Here is a 16271-nt window from a genome sequence, read left to right as displayed (position 1 = left end):
CTATTGTTGTCAGCAACAATAATCAGGTAGCCTGTGCCATACAAATGAAGCTCAGGTGTCTAAATGGCCTAAAGCATGCCAAGAAAATATCACACACCATTACATCACCAGCAGCAGGACAAACGCTGATACAAAGCAGGATGGGTCAATGCTTTCCTCTTGTGTACTCCTAATCCCTACCACTGTAGCAGTTGAAGCAAATTGAGACTCATCAGTACAATCATCTGTTGTCAAGTTTTGTTGTCCATGCGTAGCCTCAACATCATGTTAGCTGACATGAGTGTCACCCATTGAGGTCCTCTGCTGCTGCAGCCCATCTGCTTCAGTGCTCGATATGTTGGGCATTCAGAGACTTGGTTGTAACGAGTGGTTATTTGAGTAACTGTTGCCTTCCTATCATCTGAAAACAGTCTGGACATTCTAATCTGACCTTTGACATCAGCAAGACATTTTCTTGCGTCTGGATATTTTCTCTTTTTCAGACTGTTTCACTGTAAACCCTACAAAGGGTTGTGATCTGTCGCAGTAGATCAGCATTTTTCAGCCCGTCTGGCACTCAAAGTCACTTAAATCAAATTTTTTCCCCATTCTGACACTGAGGTTAAGCTTCAGCAGATAATTGCACTATCGAGCATTTTAACAGTCGTAATAAGAAGCTGGGCAGCCATGTTTCACCAAAACAGCTTGAGTTCACCTTGAACCGGTGGACACACACACACCAACTCACATAAGATGTGTTCTCCTCTTGTGTTTTGTTAACAAACTGAACAAGAAGTTGCTGAGCTGAGACCTGGTGCTATTAAAGGCACACAAGTCACAGGATTTTCAATCATTCGGTGGTTGATGTGTCCTCTAAACGGAGTCACTGTCATCCTGGTTAAGACCGCTTCCACCTTCATACATTTACCACGGGTTAAGGTGACCACCCAGTGACTCTTCCCTATCTTCTTTATTATTATTAAATAAGTTGTACAAAATACAGTCTTTATTTGACACATAAAGACATTTGAATTTGCTGCTTTTAGCACCAAATTTAAATAGTAAAAATGTGGAATTTGATGAAAATATAACATTTGCAATCAGTCTTTACTCTGAACACAGACACCGAACAGGTTGTTGATGATTTCCCACAATATTTTACCCAAATCATGTCCTGATGACCTGTAATCATGCGCCTGGCTGATGGTTTTTTAATTTTAATTTAATTTTTTATTTAAAAAAGGAAGAATACAGCCACCACTGTTTTTGTCTGTGGTAAGCAAAACTGGAATGTTCAATGTAAAACATTTAAATTTGTACATTTGCTTACCCCCCCCCCCCCCCCAAAAAAAAACAACAACAACAACAACAAAACCCCAAAAACAAACAAACAGGCAAAATACAATCAAAACAAAGACAACCTGCCCTCCAGCGCCTCAGGTGTCGCCTACAAAACTGTACAAAACAACATATCCCAACAATCATCACACTTTTGACCTTCCCCTTACAAATGTGATTGAATTCATTGGAAAATAAGTGACAATATCAGAGAAATATAAATATTAATCATTGAGAGCGCACAGTGAGTTTGTGCAGTGACGCTGATGTTTTGTCAAGCTTTTTGCAATCATTTTATCCATGTTATTTCTACAGAACATGCATTTTGAAACTGCGGTTATTTGTATATAACATATACAGCTGAAATACTCCCAACAGTGAACATCTGATGCACTGCAAGTGTTTCCACAGTGATGAAATGGCACAATGTGTTAGTTAGACCAGCCAAAAGTGAAGGGATGAATAAGTCCACAAAGCTCAGTTTCCAAATCCTGCTCAGACGTAAGCGTTTCTCCCGTAAGTACTGGCGGCCAGGCTTCTGGTTGGTGCTGGTCCAGAATACACAGTTCCCCTTGCATGAGGTAGAGGGCTGCAGAGAAAGAAAACGTCAGGATCAGATGGTGGAAATACAAATCACCCCAAGCATGCTGCACATCATATACTCAGAGTCTCAGCAAGGAAATTAAAAGTTTTAGAATAGTGTTAGAATAAGTTATCCTTATAGTGGCAGTGCACCTATCAGAAGTGAATATAAACAGGCTATGGTCAGTGTAAAGTGAGTAAAATTCTTGTGAATAATCTAGTTACTACTTTTTTTGACCACTGGGGGGAGCCAACTTTCTAATCAGGGACATGAGCACTTGCCACTAGGCAGCCATCTTGGTAACGTGTTTGCATTGTTTCTTTTTAAAGCACAGTTTAGATCTACTTTAATTCTAATGATTACCTGGATAGAAATCTAAATCACTAATCTGATTTAAAAAGTTTACAATTTTACCGACTTTCTAATAAAATAAGGTTTTAATAAATACGTGTGTGGGTTTTTGTTTCTGTTTCTGCCAAAGATTTTCATTCTTTTTCAAATCTTTGATTGCTACGTCTCCGTTATTCACTTTGAGCAGTCTGAGACCTGCTCAGGAGCTTCCATCTCCAAACAGAGATCTCTCCACAGAGAAATTTAAAATCTTTTCTATGCTGTGTTTTATGATGTCCCTGTAATGAAGGTGGGTCAAAAAATTTTCATACAATTTTTATTTGTTCTTTTGCCCATGTTTACCATTGAGACAGGTAATTACCAAATAAACTATAAACCTACTATAAGCCCCTTAAACCTGCCACTTAGCACAGTCGAGACAAAGACACCTGGATGGGTGGGAACTATCGACACTTTGAGATAAGTTCATGTTGCCACAGTGAGTCGCTAGAGAGCCACGGCATCCGTCTCCCTTTGTATCAAATTAATAACAGAACATTCAGCACATTCGTGTTTTCTTTAATTTAACCAGAACATTTTTCATGGCGGGGCCAGACTGCACCTGTAGACTCTGAGAATTACCTCCAGCTCTGTACATCAAAAAGAGATCAAACTCACTATTTTTCCTCTGTGCCCAATTTGCAGGAGCAGGTGAGAACGGCTCCTCCAGCGATGGCGAGCACAGCAGAGCACCAGCCGATGTAAAGCCCTTCTCCTATCTCATACCTGTGACACATAGCAAAATTATGGGCTGCTGGCACTGCACTTTAGGCCTGTTTATCTCACACCACTAACAGCAACTTACTTTGTGCCAGGGTAGTAGGGATCAAAGAAATTCTGAGTGATATTGAAAGCATACCAGGACACTGCAACCATAGTGCACAAACCTTTTGATAGAAAAAAACAGACAACAACAACAGGGAGTCTTTAGTGAGCAATAAAACAGTGACGGGTCAGAGTTTAACTCTGATCCAAAGTATTGAAGTAAACAAAAATAGGTAGGACTGATCTAAAAAGGCGGTAGGGCATTATCATGATTCATCAGCATGCTGGGGAGGTTTCTTTATCTTCTTTAAGGGGTAGTGTAATAGGAGGTCAATATTGTTATCTGAATAGCCAGGAAGAACAGACTGTATTTTCTATGCTTTTGTTACCTTGAAGCATAAAAAGTACTCCAGCAGTGCCTGCGATCCTCCCTTTGAGAACATAGTTTTCTCCTCCTGCTTTAGAGCATTGTATCCCGATCAGCGAGCCCAGCAGTCCAAATGTGCCAAACACTATCGAGGCAATCATCAAGGCACGAGACGCTTGGATGTAACCTGGAAACAGTGCATAGATACACAAAACCACATAATTCTAGCAGATTTTTCAAAGATTGATTGATGTTTTAATGTGTACCCACAGTACAACAAAAGATAGGACATCTAAGCTCTTCAAGTTGTCCTTTTAATACATTTCTTATGACAGAAACCCTCCTCCAGACAAAGCAACATAAACATTTGATGGCATCCAACTTTCCCGAACCTCATGATATTATTAAGAAGTCAATTTTTTTGTCAGCATACCATTCAAAGCGAGCATCGAAGGGAAGTCCCTGCAGTTACTGACCCCGGTTGAATCTGTCGCGCAGGACATCCACAGGTTTTCATAGATTGTAGAGGTGGTGATGACATTTCCGTCAACAGTGGAGGTCCTCCAGTAACGGTTTGGAATCGCAACCCCCACCATTATCCATCCGATGAACCCCAAAATCACAGCCACCACTTCCACGATTGGATCCATGACTTCTCCTCGGCCCAACTGTCAGTGACGACAGACTGAAGTTTTTGAATTTAATAAAAGTTGTTTTTTTATGAAGATGAAAACATCGGATTTGGGTGAATGTGTGTGTGTGATGTGTGTCCGCTCCGCCACTGAGAGATGTGTCCAGTTCAACAGATAAGTATAATCAGTTATATGACTCACTTGCAGTCTCTCCTCCCCCTACACTCTCTCTCTCTCACATGCACACACGTGTACTCTATCCTCTTTTTTTTTTTTTTTTTTTTGCATTTTACACCCCTGAAACTGAACAGGTGTTTATCGGCTCACTTTCAGGGTCCAATGGTCATCTGCTACTCTTAATGACGCCGTGACTCTGTATGCATTTCTGGTTATGTTTATGAAAAATACTCAAACATATAAAATTCTCCCATCTCTCATAATAAATGATTACACTATTTGTCATTTAATAACTTTTAAAGGATATCATTGCTTAAAAAAAACAACTAGTTTTTTTGTAATCACTATTCACTATAACACTTCAAAACTCATATCGAAACATATACGAATATATTTCTCTAAATTATGCTCCACCGCATAGGTTTTATTGTTTCGGTTTGCATATCTCAAGGCCAGAAGACTCGAGTTAACAATTTCTTTGTCACACCCTGTGCTTGGGAACCATCAGTATTTAACAGGTTCAATTTAATGTCACAAACACCAACCAGAGACCAAGGTCTAACGCTGCCCAGTTCATCCCGTAGTTTCTCAGTTTGTTTCATGCCATTAATAATCCTCCTGATAGCTTTTAGGTCAGCGTTGACAAATCCAGGGCACTCTGAGTTTACCTCACTGATAATTTGAAGATAAATCTTAACCTGCATTTCACACCAAGTCGGTAGAGGTGGGGAGATTTATAAACCAGCGAATGTGTTTGTTTAAAGGTCAGCCTCCAGGAATAGCCCCATTCACCAACAATAAGCCAGACTCTAGCTGCTGGTGAGCCGAGTGTTTGGAAGGGAAAGTTCGACTTGTGGAAATGAAAAAGACACAAAGGTTGTTAATTGTAACAAAAATTCAAATGTTTTGCATTTATTTTATGAAATGACAAAGAAACTAATAACTAAAAACTCACAAAATGCTTAAATAAACCGATTAAATATAATGAGCACATTTTCAGTGATATAATCAAAGAGGGTTATGCTCTTTATGTTTCATCAGATAGGTTATTAAACTGCTCAAATGGCATGTAACAACTGAAGGTAAGTAACATAGTTTGGCAACATTACTGAGTGAACTGGGAGACCATGAAACATTTTGTGCTGATAAAAAAAACTACAAATGTTCAAAGGCTCCTTTTGAAAATGACTTCTTATTATCATTACTGTTTCAAATTGATTGTGTTTTGTTAGTCACCACAACTGCAACTGTAATTCGTGTTCTTTGCAAATGTGAACAAGCTGAAGAACATGGTTAACACGGCTGCCTGATAAACATTAGCATACTAGCATCGTCATTGTGGTCATTGCGCGCACTTAGCTAAAAGTGCTACTAGCAAAAGTCAACACTTTAACTTAACATTTTTCTGTTTTCATGAAACAAATTTCCATCAGACCTGAAATATTTCAGCCCACTTTTCCAACAAGTGTTGCTCAACTGTCATAAAATTTATATATTTTTCTTTTTTTAATGGAACCATTAAGCAGGAATTTGATTACTGGTTTTAGCAACAGTACTGCCAAATGTAAGGTCGTCATAATGATGCATTACTTTGGAACAACTTAGCTCTAACAGTCTTATGAAGAAACTGTTACTGTTTTTTTTAACACCATTTACACTTTAATGATTTACCCATCACACACTTTCCAGAGTCTCCAGCTATTTGTGAAAAATGTTCTGGGTTGTTTTTGGTGATGAGGCTGCTGCTAGCAGGTCTCAAATCACTCTTCCTGCTCATGATCAAAATTCCTTTGCTGGTTTTAGACCAATCTCTAAACTCCCTTTTTGGTCTATGGTGGTGGATAAAATTGTCCTTCAGCTCTAGACTTTTCTGGAAATAAATGGCGTCACTGAAACATTTCAGTCAGGTTTCAAAATAACATCACAGCACAGAAACTGTACTTTTAAACATTTTTGATGATCTTTTATTAATTGCAGACTCAGGTAATCCTGCCTTTTTAGTGCTTTTAGACCTGAGTGTTTGATAGAGTGGATCATGGTGTCCTAGTCTTTATGGAGAGCTGTGAGCACTAAAGGAACTCGCCTTGAATTGTTTTTACGTCATATTCAGTGGCTTACATGGGGCATCCCTCAAGGATCTATCCTTGGCCCGGTACTCTTTTCACTTTCATGTCATGGTGATGATTTAAAATACTATATATATATATATATATATATATATATATATATATATATATATATATATATATATATATATATATATATATATAGCTCTGTCCATACCTGAGGCCTTGGAAACTGCCAAGCAAAGACTCACAGCCTTGGCCAGCCGCTTGAGGAGGTACACCAGAGAGATAGAAGGCAGGAGAATAAACCAGCTGTTCTCCACAGAACAGCAAAGGTGTACTCTCAGTGGCAAGGGAACAATAAGAGAACAGCACCACCAAGGCTGGAGACGGAGCAATACTGGAAGAGCATATGGGAGAAGGATGCAACCCATAACGGCAATGCTCAGTGGCTAGAGGATCTGAGGGCTGACCACAGCGACCTCCCTGAACAGGGTCCAGTAACCATCACAGTGGCAGATATCCAAGAAAGGGTCTCCAGTATGAAGAGTTGGACAGCACCAGGGCCCGACATGGTTCACGCCTACTGGCTGAAGAAGCTGACTGCACTCCACGAGCGTCTGGCAGCACAAATGAACCAGCTGCTAGTTAACGAGAGACACCCGGAATGGCTAACTGAAGGCCGGACGGTCCTGATCCCCAAGGACCCCAAGAAGGGACCGGTCCCCTCCAACTACCGACCAATAACCTGCCTCAGTACTACATGGAAGCTCCTGTCAGGCATCATATCGGCTAAGATGAACAGGCACATGGGTCAATACATGAGCGGGACACAGAAAGGAATTGGCAAGAATACCAGAGGCGCAAAACACCAGCTACTGGTAGACAGAACAATCAGCCGAGACTGCAAGACCAGACTGACCAACCTGTGCACTGCCTGGATTGATTACAAGAAGGCCTATGACTCAATGCCCCACAGCTGGATACTGGAATGCCTAGAATTGTACAAGATCAATGGGACCCTAAGAGCCTTCATCAGGAACTCAATGGGGATGTGGCGTACAACACTAGAGGCCAACTCCAAGCCCATAGCACAAGTCACCATCAAGTGCGGGATCTACCAAGGAGATGCTCTGTCCCCACTGCTGTTCTGCATAGGCCTGAACCCCCTCAGTGAGATCATTAACAAGACTGGCTACGGATACCGACTACAGAACGGAGCAGTTGTCAGCCACCTCCTGTACATGGATGACATCAAGCTGTATGCCAAGAGTGAACGAGACATCGATTCACTGATCCACACTACCAGGCTATACAGCAATGACATTGGAATGTCGTTCGGACTGGAGAAGTGTAGTCGGATGGTAACAAAGAGAGGGAAGGTAGTCAGAACTGAGGGGATTGAACTACCAGAAGGCAACATTGCAGACATAGAGGACAGTTACAAGTACTTGGGGATCCCACAGGCGAATGGGAACCATGAAGAGGCCGCTAGAAAAGCTGCAACCACCAAGTACCTGCAGAGGGTCAGGCAAGTCCTGAGGAGTCAGCTGAATGGTAAGAACAAGATCCGGGCCATCAACACGTACGCCCTGCCCGTGATCAGGTACCCTGCTGGGGTAATAGGAGGAGATAGAAGCCACTGACATAAAGACAAGAAAGCTCCTTACCATGCATGGAGGGTTTCACCCCAAATCCAGCACCCTGAGGCTGTACGCTAAGCGGAAGGAAGGGGGCCGGGGACTGGTGAGTGTCAGCACCACAGTCCAGGATGAGACAACGAACATCCAAGAATACATTAGGAAGATGGCCCCAACTGACCGAGTGCTCAGTGAATACCTCAGGCAGCAGAAACCCAAGAAAGAGGAGGGAGACGAGGAACCATCATGGAAGGACAGGCCCCTGCACGGTATGTACCACCGGCAGATAGAGGAGGTGGCTGATATCCAGAAATCCTACCAGTGGCTGGACAAAGCTGGACTGAAAGACAGCACAGAGGCACTAATCATGGCAGCACAAGAACAAGCTCTGAGCACAAGATCCATAGAGGCTGGGGTCTATCACACCAGGCAAGACCCCAGGTGCAGGCTGTGTAAAGATGCCCCAGAGACAATCCAGCACATAACAGCAGGGTGCAAGATGCTAGCAGGCAAGGCATACATGGAACGCCATAACCAAGTGGCCGGCATAGTGTACAGGAACATCTGTGCCGAGTATAACCTGGAAGTCCCGAGGTCAAAATGGGAGATGCCCCCAAGGGTGGTGGAGAATGACCGAGCTAAGATCCTGTGGGACTTCCAGATACAGACGGACAAAATGGTGGTGGCTAACCAACCGGACATAGTGGTGGTAGACAAACAGAAGAAGACGGCCGTAGTGATCGATGTAGCGGTTCCGAATGACAGCAATATCAGGAAGAAGGAACACGAGAAGCTGGAGAAATACCAAGGGCTCAGAGAAGAGCTCGAGAGGATGTGGAGGGTGAAGGTAACGGTGGTCCCCGTGGTAATCGGAGCACTAGGTGCGGTGACTCCCAAGCTAGGCGAGTGGCTCCAGCAGATCCCAGGAACAACATCGGAGATCTCTGTCCAGAAGAGCGCAGTCCTGGGAACAGCTAAGATACTGCGCAGGACCCTCAAGCTCCCAGGCCTCTGGTAGAGGACCCGAGCTTGAAGGATAAACCGCCCGCAGGGGCGTGCTGGGTGTTTATATATATATATATATATATATATATATATATATATATATATATATATATATATATATATATATATATATATAGTAAAAGGCCTTGCTGGACTGTATTGCAGACGAAGAAACATGATCAGTGATAGACCTTTCCAACATGAATGGACAAAAAAAACAGAGGTGGTACTATTCGAACCTCCTGACACACATTGCTCTTTTAAGGGGGAACTTTTTCATTTGGAGAATTGCAAAACACCGTTTGCAAAAAAGAAAAAACTAAACAAAACAGGAGTGACCTTTTTGTCTGGCAGTTTTATATTTAATAACTAAATTCTGTTGTTAAATTGCCTCTTCCAGCTGAGGGCCCTTACAAAGATTACAAATATTCCCTCATCTGCTGATTTAATTAAGTAATTCATGCTTTAATTTAATCCAGGCCTCAATATTGGAATCGCCTTTATTTTGGAGTCATGCAGGCTTTGCAGGCGGCAGCTCGACTCCTGACAGCCACATATAAGCGAGACCATATTTCTTCTTTACACTGGCTTCCAGTATGCTTTACAGTTCATTTAAAGATTTTATTGTTTGTTTTTTAAAGCCACTAAATGGATTAGCACCCTATAACCTTTCTGAACTTTTATCTTGGCGTAGTCATCAGATGCTTGTGTTTGTTCATACAAGCAGACTGAAGCCGAGGCTGCACCTAAGCTTTTCCAATCTACCTCTTCAAATCAGGACCTCACCAGCACTCGACATCTTTAAAACCAGCTCGAAGACACGTCTTTACTCCCTAGCGTTTAAATATAAACAAGATTTTGACACTTCACTTTTGTTTTGTTTATTTTTCATCTTATTTTTTTCTGTATTTGATGTAAACCCTTATTTTTTATAAATGTGCCGATAACCCCCCCACCCCCCCACCCAATTGACTGTTGAGAAGAGGAGGATATTGTCAAAATGCTTCTCCATCACAAATGGCTTTTTGAATCTCTCCACAGTGATAGGAGTGCATGATTAGCCAGAACACAGAGTAATTTAATGCTCCAACAAACCTTCCAGGAAACAAAGACATTCTTGGGAAAGGGGCACCCAGATATTTGTGCTGATGTTTTTAATGATTACCTGATGGCTTCTTTTAACTAGTTCGTTTTTTTAAAGCATTACATTTTACATTTTCAGTACGTTTTACACACATTTCTTTTCCTGTGATTTAATTATGTCTTAGATTTAGTTATGTACAAAAGAAAATTTGGAACATTATTAATGGTCCATATAAAAAAGATATCGTACCTCAGAATAGAAACAATATATGGTTATATTAAAACAGTGTAGTAACAAAAATATTGCACTTCAGGATATCCACAGTCAGTCCAGCCCTAAGTGTCTCAGTTTACGAGTGAGGTGTTTGCAAAGCTTTTTTGTTAAACCCAATTTCTTTGCCCACTTGGCTACATATAACTTTGTGCTATTGTATTGAAACTTTCACCCAGGCTCTGCCTTTTAAAATAAACTTTATATGACATTTATAAACTAATTCCTGGAACGAAGTTTATAAGTTTTTCATGTGCTTTCCAAGAACAGGTCATTAAAAGCTGGCGAGATGAGCATGTGATGAGTGGACACAACTAGAGAGATGAGATCGAGCAGGTAAGTGCTTAGTAAGTTTTTTGTGTCCACTTGTTTATTTAAAACGTCAGTATGTCTGTAAATGATCATTGACTCTAATTGTTAAAAGATTCACAATTATTTGTGTGTGTGTGTGTGTGTGTGTGTGTGGAGGGGGGTGGACTTTAAATAAAAAAACTAAACAAAAAAGGTGACCTCACATCTCCTACACCAATCAGGATTTAGTAACATTTGTATCAAAATAAAACAATAGTTGTTGGACTGTTGCTCACGTTGCCAGGCCACAGTCAAATAGTTTGACCACGCCCATAAAGCCATAATGAAACCAATCAGTTGCTTTAAATGGTTTAACGTATTACACAACCTTTAAGTGTCATATTGAAACATGCATATCAATGCTAAGAGGAAATTGCTAAAACTGGAGAGCAATATTCACCGCTTTTTACCAGCGCAAAATACCCACAGGGAATGGCAGGTATAAGTCTGTCACATAGGTCCAGACAGTGTGGATTTATTGGTACACAAAGAATAAATTTGGATTTGGTGCCACCATAATATCTTTAAAACCTGAACTCATCTTGCTGAGGAATCTCTCAAGTACAGACTGTACCCATCTGTGAAAGTGTCAGCAAAACTTGTGAAATGTCATGACCGCATCTTATACTATTGCAGTGCTGCTCCATGGACAGAAAACACATGCCAAAGTATTCAGTTTCACCGCTGTGTTAATTTTCTGCCACAATAGGTGTCTTCAGAATCACTTTTCCCATTATGACACACAGAGGTACGCACAAACAGACTTACAAGGTGAAATTTCCACACAGAAATCTTGATTTTATTACTAGAGTCTAGTGCCAATTAGCAAATGTTGGTATGCTTGGGTAAACATTAACATTGTCCTGATGAGCAACAGGTCGAAACTTCAAAGAGCAACTATGATTTTCCACTTTCCACTCACTTTCCAGAAAGTTACAGATTTGGCATCTTTCATTTTAAATCATTTGTATCCAAGTATAATGAAAAATGATCAAAAGCTGCATTGCAGATGGTGCAAAATCCACAAGGCTTATAAGGAAATGAAGGTTGGGTAACACAGATGGGAGATGTATATATATATATATGTATATATATATATATATATATATACACGTGTGTGTGTGTGTGTGTGTGTGTGTGTGTGTGTGTGTGTATTAAGATATTTGACCATAGCCTTTTTCTGTATTATTATATAATGTCTTCTTCTCCTTCTTATAATACTATTAATACATACATTTAACACTGAAGCCATAATTTCAGTTTGCAATTAAGTGATGCTATGAGTTATAATAATAACAGTTAATTGTTCATATTCATTATTCACTTAAATAACGGCCTCGTGAACTTGGTCTGAATGCACTGGTGTTGTCTCAAGAGCTGTGCAGCATGGCTGTGTCACCAGATTCCAGGTGTGTACAGTTGGCTGCTGACTACAAACAGTTGTCTGTTGTCTTTTCAAAGTTTACCAATAAGCCTCTCCCTTTCTTTATTAGTACTTTATATTTATGGAACTGCACATTTACTTATTTATGCATTTATTTTGTTCTTCTTCTGTTGTAGGTTTGGATACCCCCCCCAAATAGAAGAAATAATCCTTTAAAAACTATATTTTGTATTTACACATTATGTAATTGAGACAGATACACTGAAAATAAGAAATCTTTCTACTACGACTTTTCAGAAAACACCTTTTCATGGTACTATATATACATCATGATGATGGGGAGAATACAGTTAACCACGTGACCCCCTTTCTATCCTGTTTGTTTAAGCTCGTCCTCTTTTCTGTGTTGTTTGTCCATTTCCTGTGCTATTGTTGTTTTAATTTTAGAAAAAAGTTTAAAAAACACTCTTGTGCTTTGAAAAAAAAAAAACAGTAGAAGAAACTTGTCTTGTGATTGTGCAGCACCCACATGGTGTCATTTATGTTAATGCCAGATTAAAAAGAAACGGCAACAACACATCATCAGTTAAAGAAATTAAAAATGCAATGCAAAGGACAAGGGTTAAGAGTTTTTCCATAATTCCGACACCCTTCATTTTGACGTCTGCTTCGCTCCTGTAAAGTGTTGTGAGCGCTCTGTGATCGGTTGCGACACAAACAGCCTTTGTTCCCGCAGATGCCTCTGGCCTCTGTTTCACGACACAGCCCACATACAAAGACAGACTCACTTTCACATTATGATGAATATGACATGTGAACAGCACAATAAAAGAGAGACAAAAAGTAACATGTACCGCCTTTCCTTGTGTCTGCCCGCAATCAGCTGTTTAACTGGATTATACAACAACCTTAATTTCCAGTGTAGTTACACCTGCACAGCGGGGGGTAAGCGAGCCTCTACACTGTGCTCATTCGCGGTGATTAAACATTAGTATCTGTGTTAAACCCGCTGGGTACTTGACGGACGTTGGCCCTCAGACGCACTGAAGCTGAGCTGAATTACACCAGCTCTGATGAATCATTGATGTTTAAGTGTGTTTAAACTGCGCGTGGGAAGAGGCTGGAGACAGCTCGGGGGTCAGTTAGACATTATGTCTATTTTCTGCTCCTCTGTTTGGATATTTGTTTCTTCAGATATGGTTTTATCTAATTGTTTACCTAAATGATCATCTATTTTACACCAGAGAAAATGATTGTTTTCTCAGGCCGATCCGAGTTTCGGTCCTTTCACCCGGGTTAATAAGTAACATCCCACCGCGCTGATAACGCGGCACATAAACCATAGCCTCCATAAACCTCCCCGTTGTAAAAAGATGTTGACTGTTTGAATCTCTCCGAGGGTCAAGATATGAGGATGATCGAGAGTGAGCGAACTCGTGCGTGGGTTAAACTCTCAGAGATGACAATCACAATACAAGCTGTCACATTGTGTGCACCAAATCCCTCATTGTAAATCTAACAGTTAATAAATGACATTGATAAGAATGGGGTTTCATATTGGACTTTGATTTATCGATTGGTCTTTATGGATATGGTAGGAAAAATGCTACAGTGTTACAGAATCCTGGCTCCTGTTTCCTTGTAGAAACGCTTACACCGTGTGTTTTAAAGCCATTCAGTTCTTCTTCATCCCAAACCATGTCTAGATTATAAGCTGTCTTGTGTTGGAGTGATGCTGGACCTTAATAAAACAGTATCTGCATCAGTTACAAGGACCCACTTTTTATGAAATCAGTGAAACAATGACAGGAGCGTGGGTGGTGCCTTGAAGAAAGGGAGGTGCTCTTCATTATAGGAAATTTTCCCAGTTGTACTTACAGGCGTACCTAGAAACTCCAGGATTTTGTACTATTTGCTCGATCCTTCATGAAAATAGCATTTTCTTCATTTTTGTGACTAATAAATCGATGTTTAAAAGCATTCTATCTTTTGTTTTAGCATCATAGTGCAGTGAACTATTTACTATTCAGAAATTGTGCGCACAAATATGCAGGACTACATATTTTAATAAGCCAATACGCAGACATTGTTGATGCACGAGTCCCACATTAAAGACCCCGTTTTATTTTGATGGTGAGAAAATGCAACATTTCAGGCTTTCATCTGTAATAGTTTATCTTTTGAAATAAGCATTTTCAATTACTGCCTCTGATTTTAATGTGCAAGAAAAACGATATAAACATTGTATGTCATAAAAACAAAAAACACGCCTTTAATTCTAATACATATATGACGCTAAATTGAACGGCAATTATTATGTAGCCTACTGTACATTCAAACTATGGACCATCACATGTTTTTTGCAAAGAGCAGAGCAGAAAATAAGAAAGGTGAATAAAAGTTTTCTTCATTTTTGTGACTAAAAATGTAATGTTAAAAAAATTGTCTAATTTTACAGTATTGAGTAATTCAAGTGTTTATCATTTAAATTTGTCACAAGTTGTCTTTTGCAACTTTGAAGGTTTTTTGTTTTGTTTGTTTGTTTTTTTAAATTAATGTGTTCTTGAATATGGGACTTTGCAGGAGTGCCGGTCTTCTTTCATATTTTCAATATATTATCGGTTGATTGATTCGGTAATTAAAAAAAAAATCAGCTGGAAAAGTATTTAATATGTGAAGCTAAAATTTCACAGCAATTTTCATTTTAATGCAAATCAGAGTTTGGTTGATTTAAGACGGTGTTGTGACTTAAATGCTGTAGCCTACTGAAAATCTCTTGCCGTGTTAAACAAAAGAGCTCTTGGAAATGGAATTTTTTTGACACCTATGCAACACCAGTCCCATAAATCTATAAAATAGAATGACATCTTGCTCTCATCTCAATAAAGCCCTGACAGTTTTGATGGAGCACAAACAGGTCCTTTATATAACCCCGCGAGCAGCTTGGGTGCAGAAGAACACCGAGCTTTACATAGATTCTGTTGACTGATGCGCCAAAGGGTGAAGCAGGAAGGAAAATCTGACACGGAGCCTGTTGTGGACTTCAGGTGTTAATACTGAGGGACGTGTGAACATAAATATGCCTTGTGGTAATAAGGAGTTCGGGAGCTAAATGCGTTCAAGTTCATTTGGTGTGTGAGGAAGCTTGCGTGCGCGCGCTCCCGCTCTTTAACAAACCAGTCAGGTGGACCGGGAATCGTCAGGGGAGCGAGCCGGTGACTCGTCGGGACCTACAGCTTTGACACCGCGCTCACAGCTGCTGTGTTCACCGTGTTTGTTGATCTGATGTGTGTTATGCGTGGCAGTGATGGGAACACCACTGCGCAATATCGCATATGTCAGATTATCGGTTCATTATCAAATAGCAAACGAATAAAAAGATTATACATACATATTAAACAGGTTCTAAAGTAAATATGAAAATAGCTTCAAAAGTATATAACATGTTTTTAAAGTTGCGTTCAATTTTATAAAAGGATTTTAAACAATTTTGAGTCATTTGTAGATTAATTTAATTATTTGATTCAAGTACTTTGATTCATTTACTCTATTTAATTTGTAAAATATGTGTACACACACACACGTAGAAAAATATTTAGTATACACATCCAGAAATGCATATACTATTATATATTGTACATATATTTATTAGTTTCAGATGTAGCCATTCTTGTATTTTGCTTGTTTACATTATTGTATTTTGCACAACTCTGTTGCTTGTGAAGCTCGCACACAAGAATTTCACTCACATGTGCTGTACCAATGTACCTGCACATGTGATGTGACAATAAAAGTGATTTGATTTGAAAAAAAGTATTATTATTTTCTTTTTTAAAGCACAGCAGTGCAGTCACTGCTTGAGGTTCTTGGTCTAAATGCCGTTTAGATCCTTTCTGCGTGGATTTCTCTGCGAGGGCAATCCAGCTTCTTCCCACAGACATAGGTGTTAGATAACTGGTGATTGTGTGCTGTTCGTGGATGTCAGGTGAATAAAAGGCTTCAACGTACAATTAAAATGTGACTTGTGAATACATATCCCAAACAACATAGGCTAATTATGCTAACTATGTAAAATTCTGATTTTGACTTTTCTTAATTTCATTTCATTACAATGTATTTATCCACATTGCTCAATGTTTTAATATCTTCTTATTAAAATGAGGACTCCATGTAATCAAATGCTTATTTGTGCTACTTGTGCTGCAAAAGAATTTAAAGTATAGCTTTTACTCCACAGTAG

At 39.8% G+C, this 16271-nt stretch overlaps 1 protein-coding gene across 1 annotated transcript; it reads right to left on the bottom strand.

Annotated features, from left to right (window-relative positions):
- Window positions 1-1753: 1753 nt before the first annotated feature.
- cldn15a (claudin 15a) lies at window positions 1754-8927 on the bottom strand. Its single transcript, XM_085350855.1, has 6 exons — window positions 8910-8927; window positions 3856-4090; window positions 3445-3609; window positions 3096-3177; window positions 2909-3016; window positions 1754-1906 (listed from the first exon to the last, which is right to left on the bottom strand). Exons 2-6 carry the CDS (start codon window positions 4070-4072, stop codon window positions 1813-1815), a joined length of 666 nt encoding a protein of 221 aa, XP_085206981.1. The 5' UTR covers window positions 4073-4090; window positions 8910-8927; the 3' UTR covers window positions 1754-1812.
- Between the last annotated feature and the right edge of the window lie 7344 nt (window positions 8928-16271).

Source organism: Diplotaxodon limnothrissa, linkage group LG3, assembly GCF_057381915.1.
Source record: "Diplotaxodon limnothrissa isolate DT_005_m linkage group LG3, D_limnothrissa_male_GT1.1, whole genome shotgun sequence".
Classification (NCBI taxonomy): domain Eukaryota; kingdom Metazoa; phylum Chordata; class Actinopteri; order Cichliformes; family Cichlidae; genus Diplotaxodon; species Diplotaxodon limnothrissa.
Note: the sequence above shows the minus strand (reverse complement) of the source record. Positions and strands in the feature narration are given on the sequence as shown.